The sequence below is a fragment of the Papio anubis genome, chromosome 18, assembly GCF_008728515.1.
Source record: "Papio anubis isolate 15944 chromosome 18, Panubis1.0, whole genome shotgun sequence".
NCBI lineage: Eukaryota > Metazoa > Chordata > Mammalia > Primates > Cercopithecidae > Papio > Papio anubis.
The window spans coordinates 913,703-924,014 of NC_044993.1; the positions used below are offsets into that span (position 1 = coordinate 913,703).

The 10,312-nt window shown below is 57.9% G+C and overlaps 1 protein-coding gene across 1 annotated transcript in view; it reads right to left on the reverse strand.

Moving 5' to 3' along the window:
* Positions 1-10,078, reverse strand: part of ACSF3 (acyl-CoA synthetase family member 3) — a 69,123-nt gene extending 59,045 nt beyond the window's left edge. The window contains exons 1-3 of the mRNA XM_031658624.1: positions 9,928-10,078; positions 2,455-3,159; positions 989-1,144 (exon numbers count right to left, since the gene is read on the reverse strand). Of these exons, the coding sequence (XP_031514484.1) occupies positions 989-1,144; positions 2,455-3,120 (822 nt within the window). The 5' untranslated portion in view covers positions 3,121-3,159; positions 9,928-10,078. The remainder of the gene's footprint in view (positions 1-988; positions 1,145-2,454; positions 3,160-9,927) is intronic.
* Positions 10,079-10,312: the final 234 nt, after the last annotated feature.

The following is a 10,312-nucleotide window of genomic DNA, read 5'->3' on the forward strand; positions in this document are numbered from 1 at the left end:
ACGTCCTCCCCTCCCTGCCTGCTCCAAGGGAGACACGACAGAGGAAGCGACGCAGAGGGGGGAAACAGAGACTCTGCAGCAGCCCTCCAGCTGGGCCAATACTCCAAAGTAACCCTCCCAGCCAGCAGCTCTCCAGCCGGGCCAGTACTCTGGAGTAACCAAGAGCTGCCACAGTGGCCACATCGTAGCTCAAGGGGCCACGCCCTGCACCCTGTACCCCGAATGTGTCACCTCACGCAGTGGTGGGAACTGCAGGTGGGTGAAGCGAAGGACCTCAGGATGGGAGATTATCTTGGAATATCCGCATAGGCTGTACAAAGAGAAGCCGAAGGAGCCCTGACTATGGAGAGAAGGAGGCCATGTGCCTACAGAAGCAGAGCCGGACGTGAAGCAGCTGGAGCCAAGGGCACAGGCGGCCTCTAGAAGCTGGAAGACGCAGGAACGGACTTTGTCCTGGAGCCTCCTGTCGGAGCAGCCCCACCATACCCAGCGTCAGCTCCGCAAGACTCGTCTCAGAATCCTGGCCTCCAAGCATGTCAGAACAAACTCGCAGTATTTTAAACCAAGTGTGTGAGCGTCCACTGCAGCCCCAGGAGCCCATCCACAGTCTCACTATTCACGATTTCAGTGGCGTACGGCCCACTGCGGTCTCGAAACAGACGAGCACGGTACCGGAAGGTATCCTGGAGAGAGGAGAGCACTTTCCCATAACTTTATCACAGTACGTGCTTATGACTGTTCTATTACTATTAATCTCTTACTGTGCCTGACTGACCGATTCAGCATTATCATAGGTACGTATGTATAGCAAAAAGCACTGTAAGTACAGGGTTCCATGCTACCCAGGGTCTCGGCGTGTCCCCTGTGGATGGGGCGACTGCACACCAGGGAAAGGCACCTGGTCTGAGGGTGTGGCCAGAGCCCTGACCCCGACCAGGGAAAGGCAGCTGGTCTGAGGGTGCGGCCAGGAGCCCTGACCCTGACTCACCTGCTGGGCGCTGAATTCAGGCATCATCACACAGGTGGCTCCCACCCAGAGAGGACAGAGCAGCGCATTGACCACACCGTGGACGTGGTGCAGTGGAAGCACGTGGAGGATCACGTCGTCTTTGGTCCATGCCCACTTGCGGACCAGCCCGGTCACCTGCAGGGCAAGAGCGCAGCTGAGAGCAGGAGCGAGACTGTGGTCCGCAGCAGCATACACAGACCTGGGGCTCAGGGACAGGAGCTCTGGGCCTCTCAGCTGAGGCAGGGGAAGAAGGCTGGCTCTTTGTTGCTCCCCTCTAGCAGCCTCTCAAGATGATGACGAAACCACAGCAGATCTGCTGGGTCATTCACTTACCCTGGGGACAGAGGACAGCACCACACACAGCCAGGGGCTTTAGGGAATTTAGACAGTGGGGGAGTGGCTCTGCAGACACCAGGCAGACAGAGCTGTGACTCAGCATTGCCATCCCCAGCTCCGCCCCTGCCCAAGCCTGGACTCAGGGATCCAGCGCCATTCAGGCTGGAATCGACTCCTAGCCCAACCACTGGCTCAGCCGACAGCACTGCCCTTGCAGAGCTCTGCCGATTTGTGAATTATTGTTACCTGCTCAGCCAGGACAGAACCCAGGGCCAGGCTCCTGAGCGCATCCTCAGCTCTTACTGAGAAGCAGCGTGAGGCATGGCCCACTGAATCCACCGTCCAGTCTCACGGAGGACACTGCCTGCTGCCTGCACAGGCTCCAGGGACAAGCACGTGTGAGTGCCACTCCCCTCAGCAAGGACAGAGGAGCCCGTCCCTCCCGACAGGCGCGCTGCTTCCAGGAGTGACGGCGCAGGCCACGCAGGGCCTAGCCTGCAGCGTGTTCATGGTGCCTCCATCAACCCACGACTCCGTGGGGTCCACTTCCTGCCTTCCCCTTCGTGGCTTTCGGCTTTCATTTTTACTTTATTGCTTCAACCGCATAGGAGACTTTATGACACTATACAAATGACAAGTGGAGAGTTCTGTGAAGATGTGACTGAGGTCACAGGACACAAAAATAACGAGTAAGATGCAGGTGTACGTGGGGTCCCGACCAGGCATCCTAACATGTGGCTGGCCTCGGAAAAGCCCCTCAGCATCACAGGCAGTGAGTGGCCCCTTCTGACCTCACGCCACGTGGTCCTGGCGGGGTCACTCGGCGGCCCCTCAATTCCTCTACATCTGAAGGCTTCGCCCCTGCCTGAGCCGTCCTGCGTGGCCAGTGGCTACACCCTGCAGGCCTGCGTCCGTGTATCTCACACGGGCTTGCAGGACGGTGACAACCGTGAACAACTCCACAGAGAAGCAAATGAACAGATGTGCTTCTGGCCCGGAGCCCACCCGGAGTGCCGCGCCGTGACCGGTGCCATCGCGGCGAGGGGCCCGGAGCCCACCCGGAGTGCCGCGCCATGACCGGTGCCATCGCGGCGAGGGGCGGCACTCACCACAGCCCTGATGTTTCGGTGCGTGCTCAGCACGCCCTTGGGCCTCCCTGTGGTCCCACTGGTGTAGATGATCATGGCGCCCTGGTCCCTCCACCCCTGCTCTGGGATGGGGACCTCTGCTGGTTCCTCTACTGCTCCAGTGTAGACGGCTGGCGTGAGCGGCAGCAGCGGGACCCCCAGCTTCCTGACCACCGGGCTCAGGAGCTCCAGGTACTCCTGGCCAGCAAGGACCACAGAGCTCTGGGAGTCGCAGATGACATACTCCAGCTGGGCGGCGGGGTGCTTCCTGTAGAGGGGGACTGCCACACCGCCGCTCATCCACGAGGCCCACTGGGCCACCACGTAGGAGGCGTCGTTAGCGCACAGGAAGGAGACCCTCTCCCCCCGGAGGTCCCCGCCGACACACCCGCGGAGTCTGCAGATCTCCTGGGACAGGCGAAGGCTGCGGGAATAAAGCTCCCTGTACGTGTGGTGGCCATGCTGGTCAACCAGGGCGGTTCTGTCCCCAAAGGCCAGGGCGCGGGTGAACACGGGGGCGCTCCCGTCCGAGCGGGCCACTGGGGCTGTGTGCAGAAGGCCACTTCCTCTGTGTCTCACAGGAGCCAGCCGGCAGGAGGCCGAGGCACAGCCCAGGCGCCGGAAGGTGAGCATCACATGGGGCAGCATCGCACGGTCAGGCGTTCCCGGGAGCCTCCTGGGGCCAACCTGGAGAAAGGCAAGGCGCAGCACGTGAGTGCCCAACCGTCCCATCCGAATGTAGCCACGACAGGATCTAAAACACCTCCCAGTACCCAGCCAGGTACGCCTGCTGCACCTTCAGTCAGGAGGCAGCACATCAGACAGGTAGCGTCTAGCCTTCCTCGCCCACGCCACTGGAACATTCCGTACGCGCCCAGCATCTCAGCTTTCTATTTCACTTCACTAGTTTAAGGATTCCCAAATCACACAAGATTCTGAACAATGAAATAAACTAGGTAAGTTTATTTCAAGGAGAAGCATATAAAATTCAATACACTTAAGGTACATCTGAATAATGGGTTTTAGAATCTTGAGCCTGGAAAACCACCCATGAGAGGAGGAAGTGTGGAGAAGAGCTCAGTACGGCCCCTGCTCACAACAGGCATGGCCTGGAGACCTCGCCCCTGGGGCAGACATGGCCTCTGCTCACAACAGGCATGGCCTGGAGACCTCGCCCCTGGGGCAGACACTGTTCCCGCTCACAACAGGCATGGCCTGGAGACCCCGCCCCCGGGGCAGACATGGTGCTGCCTCTCTCAGACCCTTCCCACACAGGTGCACAGTAGAAATGTGGTGAGGTGCCAAGGTTTTTTTTTGTTTTTTTTTTTTTGAGACAGGGTCTTGCTGTGTTGCCCAGGCTGGTGTAGTGATGCAATCATGGCTCACTGTAGTCTCGACTTCTTGGGCTCAAGCCATCCTCCACCCTCAGCCTCCCGAGTAGCTGGGCCCACAGGCATGTGATACCACACCCAGCTTTTTTTTTTTTTTTTTTTTTTTTGGTAGAGACAAGGTCTCACTGTGTTGCCCAGCCTGGTCCAAAGTCCTGGGGTTATGGTAGGTGTAAACCATGCTTTTTTCCTTCTTTTCTTTTCTTTCTCTCTCTCACCATTTTTTCTTCCTCTCTTTCCTATCTGAGATGGAGTCTCACTCTATCTCTCTCTCTATCTATCTATCTATCTATCTACCTACCTACCTACCTACCTATCTATGATGCAGTCTTGGTCTGTCACCCAGGCTGGAGTGCAATGGCATGATCTGGGCTCACTGCAACCTCTGTCTCCTGGGTTCAAGTGATTCTCCTGCCTCAGCCTCCTGAATAGCTGGGATTATAGGTGCGTGCCACCATGCCTGGTTAATTTTTGTATTGTTAGTAGAAATGAGGGGTTCACCGTGTTGACCAGACTGGTCTCCAACTCCCAACCTCCAGTGATCCACTCACCTCGGCCTCCCAAAGCGTTGAAATTACAGGCGTGAGCCACTGCGCCCAGCCAAGCCAAGCTTTAAACCAGGCAATTCACAGGGCTAGAGAATGTGTTTTAGGTTGAACTATAATTCTCCCCTTTCCCCAAAAAAACTTTACTAAATGACTAATGAATCAGCAGGAAGCGAGGGCTCGCTGGGAGGAGCTGTGCGGGCCCGCTGTCTGCTGGAATTCTTCATTCAGAGAAAGGAGAACGAGAACAAGCCAGGGCACAACGCTCCTGACGCGTGAGGGCTGGTCCAACTCTGCAACATGCATTGTGCAGCCAGAGGACACTGCCCACAGGACACCGCCCCAGGACGCGGACACAGGCCAGGGCAGAGCCCCCGCATTCCAGAGCGAGGAGAAGGGGTGGCACTTTCCACGAGGCTCCAGCATCCCTGGCCTTTTATAATCGAAGCTTCGCTCGACTCACGAGGGCACGGGACAATCTGCTTTCTCAGACTCTTTATGACCAGCAGAACTGACCATGTTTCCTTCCCAGCGCTGATGCGGCCTGCTGGGGTGAACAACAGTCACTCGCTCTGGTTTCAAGCCCCCAGCTTCATAGCTCCTTCAGGTACTGCGCTGTCCCTACCTCAGCCTCTGAAGTAAGAATAGGCTGGTCTGCCTCCCTTCCTGGGGGAAGCACCCACTGGGCACTCAGGGGCCTCTGACAGCGTCCCAGGCCTGTGGCCCACGCGTAGTCAAGTTGTCCATGTGGTTCTCAGGGACTCTGAACGAGTATTATTTTGACAATGATGCTACCATCTAACACACACCTATTAGATTAGGTTTCATCTCAGCATTTTGCCTCAACCACACTCTGTTCAGTAAACAAACAAGGCAACCACTTGTTCACACACAGAAAAGCAAAGGAGGCCAAGTTCAAAGTCACCCAGCTCCGGAGCCAGAGAGAGAGGTGAGGGCAAGCTCGCAGTTCACAAGAGCAGCAGGCACAGCTGCTTCAGCAGGTGGAGGGGCACGACGAGGCGAAGGCCTGCACATGCTCATCCTCCTGGGGCGGGCACCAGGACTGGCGCTGTAACCCGGAAGGCCGGCGAGGACACCTGCCAACGGGCATCTGTGCTGAGGACCCAGGCTGTGTGTCTAACGCTTCTCACAGGCACAACACTCAACACTCAACGAGGGAAGGGAAGCAGGTTCATTTCCAAGCTAAAGACAACATTATAAAACAAAACCAAGGGGCAGCAGTGACCCCACAACCCTGTCGCGTCTCCTCCCGCACACCACGTCCCCTCTGCGGGATCTGCGCCCACGTTCGGCAGGCTCGCTCTCTCCAGCACAGCTCTTTTGTTAACTAGCGAGGGGAAAGCTACCGTGTCACTGCCTGCGGTTTGTACTAAACAGTTTGATTCTCTGCTCTTAGTCTGAAACCGTATACAACACTTCATCGTCACCTAACAAAACAAATCTCATGACAGTGAAAACTGTCAGAACCAAAGTATGTTTTGTGCTTGAGACCCTCAACTACTGCCCTTGGTTTCTGCTTGTTTGATGTGGGTGTCTGCCTCCTCTGCTAGCCTGGGGCTCTTAATGAAGCCCCTGTCCCAGCCAGCAGAGGGATCTCCTGCCTCTGGCCCAGGCCAGAGGAAAACGAGCCATGCAGGGCAGCACGGCTCCGTGGGCTGCCTGGATGTCCTGTGTGAGTCTTCTCTGAATTCTACCAAACGGTCAGCCCTGTAGGCCACATCATCTGACGTGAGGCACCCATGTTCTGCCCTCCACATCTGTTCAGAGGCAGGGCCATGGCTGGTCCGCCCACACACCCGCACTCTGCTACCATAGAGAAACCCAGAGAATGTCAAGGAAACAACTGGGCTTGACCAGACACAAGACACAAGATCAGCACGTGGGCTGTGCCAGCTTCAGAAAGCAGCAAACCAGGGCGGCCCCACCATGCTTCCTTCCTCACTTCCAACCAATCCTGCACTGCTTTACAGGTGTGAGGGCACGGAAACAAGGAGAATCCACACACAGAAAACCGACCAGGCACTGGGTGTTCTGGGTCAAGCCCCGAGGCCAGACTTCCGCTGCTGAGAGCCACAGGGAGTGTCTGGGGTGCGTGGTGCAGGGGACGGTGCTTTCTGGGGTGCCAAGGAGTGGAGCACTAGGGCGGCCGGCGATACTCACGAGTGGATATAGAAGGTGCCTGTCATTGTCTGTAGCTGTTTCTCAATATGACAGAAGCACATGAAAGGGGGATGACAGCTTTTTCCTCTGACTAAAGCTGCTGCTCAGAAAAGGTTTCTGCAGACCACAAAGAACCGAGTTCCGACAAAGCGAGTTCATGCTTGTGCTGTGCACACGCTAACCACACGCTGAGCACACACAGCACACACTACCAGAGCACAGCCCCCACTTCGGCATTGTTACAAATTCCTGGGTCACCCTGCAGCGTGAAGCCATGCAAGAGTAAGAGTGGATTCCCCACAAAACCCAGAGGTCAGCAGAGCTGGCGATGCAGATGTGCACAGCTGGGCTGGGCAAACTCAAAGTGCTGGCTGAGAAGAAACTGCTGTTCTCCTGGGCGGAATCCAGAGCCCTGCCTGTGGCTGGGCACTCCTGCCACCAACCCCTGGGAGGTGACAGACGTGACTGGCCCCATATGAGATGGTCCCAGCTCCCACAGAGCCCATGTGCTATGAGGAGAGGCCACGGGCAGGAGGGACAGAGGAGGGCCTGGTGGGGAAGCTTCCTACGGAGGCTGAGAAGGGCCCGGCCCAGCCAGCGTCTGCCGGGGGAAGGGGAGAGTCCTGGCATCTACGGCCGCATTCACTCGGGGTGTCTAGGGCACAGATGCCGGGAAGTGACATTGCTGGGTCATCTTTAATTTTGAGAAATACTGACAAAGTCCCCTCGAACGAGGTGCTGATTTATTCTCCCACCAAGCATGTGGAAAACGGAACCAGCCCCATCAAACCAGCGTTTAAGTCCCTCAGGCTTGACACCAACAAGCACCCAATCATCAATTCTTTTCAGCACAGAGGTCAAATCCTCACAGTCATCGGATCAGAGCCCTGCCTTGAACAAGCAGACAGAGTCTACTCAGGGCAGATGGCCATGAGCGGTGTTCCTGCACACCTCCCGGTCCAGAGGCACCCCAGCTCCCTCAGAGAAAACCCCACCTTTCAACCACCGGGACCCCTTCTACCGTGGGGCTCCCCATCACCACCAGGACCGCAGTGTTGGAGGGACACTGCCCACCAAACGAAGGGAGCTCAGCCAGCGGTCTCCACCCTCATCAGCCAGCTTCACACCCCTGCTACGTGGTACCCTGATAACCCGAGGTCAGCGGTGTCACCACGTGGCTGGGAAAGGACTCTAGTCAGAAGCTGAGAAAGGTGCATGAGCCAGGACAGCCTCCTTGGTGAAGGCGTGCTGGAACCACTGAGCCACTTAACACAGCTGCTCTCCAGCCCTCACGGAGGGAGGCAGGCCCTCTCGGTGTTCTAGCCATCAGGTTCTGAGATCAGACCACTCAGGCACTGGGGCTTTTCGGGAACACACATGCAGCGCCAGCGGGAGGCATCGTTTCCATCTTCACCACAGTGCTGGTTAACAGCAGAGTTTAGAGTTGCCACACGCTTCGACTTGAATGGCCGTTCTCTTTGTCCTCATTTCCTCACTGGCCTAGCCCTTCACTTCCCACCACTAAGATGGGACAGTAACAAGATCTGCCTCACAGGCTCCACGTGAGAATGTACGAATGGTCCGGCACAGGCCAGGCAGAAGACAAATGGCAGCGCCATGCTCAGCAGGGTGCTCCCCATGGAGCCTCACAACGACACTGGCATTCAAATGAAGGGGCTGGTTTCAACATGAATAAAGTGGCACCTGACCTGTTCACCACCACACCTGGCCCCCCACCCCAGACCTTGTGTTTGAAGTGGATGCCAGCACTTCCTCCTGTGGCTGCCCCGATGACGGTGTGGGGCAGAGGAGGGTGTGGGGCAGGGGAGGGCTGCGCTTGGCCTGCAGGGCAGGATGCGTTTCAGCATCACGCCTGTGGTTTGGGGGGTTGTTTTCAAAATTACATTTTTAAGTAGCAGACATTCACATTGCATTCATGAACAGGACATTCAAATCAAAAAAACCAAAAGGGAAAAATACACTTGAAACTCATATCGATTTTAGGAAGAAAAATATTATTTTAAAAATGCCATCTGGAAAGGTGACACAACAATCCCAAGCCCACAGTTTAATCCACCATTTGTGTCTGCCTTGAGAGAACGGTTCAGAGCCAAAGGAGCGAGAGCAAGGGAAGCCTCATCTTATGTCCCCAAACACCTGCGGAAAGAACACTGGCCTGAGCCAGGCTTCACGCCATGAAGCTCCCAGGGTCCAGCGGTAGTAACACCTGAACACCTGTGCTCCTGGGCCCACCATGTGAACCCCCTCCTCAACAAGGTCTCAGCCCTGGGCCCTATCACGAATGTCTGTCCTCGCAGGCTGGGAAAGCAACAACAATTCGTGTTCCCATCTCTAAATGCGTTCCCTTTCTGGCAAATTCCTAATCATTCTTCCAAGCCCAGTTCAAATATCACCTCTTCTTTTTTAGTTTTATTATTTATTGAGACGGTGTCTTGCTCTGCCGCCCACGCTGGAGTGCAATGGTACTGTCGTGGGTCACTGCAGCCTCCGATTCCTGGGCTCGAGCGATCCTCCTGCCTCAGCCTCCCGAGTAGCTGGAACTGCAGGTGTACCCCACCACACCCGGCTAATTTTTACATTTTTTGTAGAGACAGGGTTCTCACCATGTTGCCCAGGCTGGTCTTGAACTCCCGGCCAGAAGTGATCCTCCTGACTTTGCTGCCCAGAGGGCTGGGATTACAGCCATAAGCCACTGCACCTGGCCTGCCTGCTGGAATTTAGACTTAGGACGGCAACATTAACTCCTGACCGCACCGGCCTCAGCCCTGTAAACCTTCCCTCTCTCCAGGGAATGGGCTGCCTGCAGGGCCTTCCAAATACTTCACGGCCGCACGTCGCCATCGTTTGCTCACGGATCTACCTGCCCTCAGGAGCCAGGCCGGCTATGAAGCCGTGCCCCACGCGCCCAGCAAGGTAGGTGCACGCAGCAAACAACTCAAACGGGGAGTACTTGAAGGGTGACTTCTGAGGCTCAATGAGAAATGGAAGTGAATGTATTCCAGACACAACCGAACACGATACTCTGAGGATGCCTGAACACGGACCCCGCCGGCTCGACCGTCTCACCGGGCCCGGCGTCAGCACGCCTTCTCTCCCCCGTCCCCGCGCGGGGGGCCCCGCTCCCCACCGGACACGAGAGGCTCGGCGGCCCGGGAAGGCCGACGCCCGGCCCCAGGCGGCTCGCGGGGGAGCGGCCGCGCCACGGGCCACGGCTCAAGCCCAGCTGCGGCCCAGGTGCGGGCGCCGGAACCCGCGCCCCCGAGAGCTCTGCGCCCGGCCGACCCCGCCGCGGTCCCGTGGGCCCCGCCGCCCGCACCTACAAGACGGCCGCGGTCGCGGGGCAAGATCTGCCTCGCCCCAGCTCTTCCTCGTCCTCCGCCGCGCGCGCGCCGGAGTCGGGCCGGGTCCTCCCGGGTCGTGAGTCGGGCCGGAACCGCTTCCGGCGCCCAACAGCGTCCCCGGCGCGGCGCGTCCGTCGCCCAAGCGCGTCCCCCCGGCGCGGCCCCGTGGCGGCGGGTTCCGGGCGCGCGCGTTCCCCTCTCCCGCCTGTCCCCTTGTGGCCGGGTCGGGGCCGCGGGCTTTTCGTGAACCGTGGCCGAGGCAGGCGCCGTGGTCTCCGCCAGCCCCAGGCTGCCCCGATCAGAACGCCGCGCGGGAGCGCTCCGAACGCGGATTGCTGGGCCTCGCCCCGTCCTCCCAAAAGGG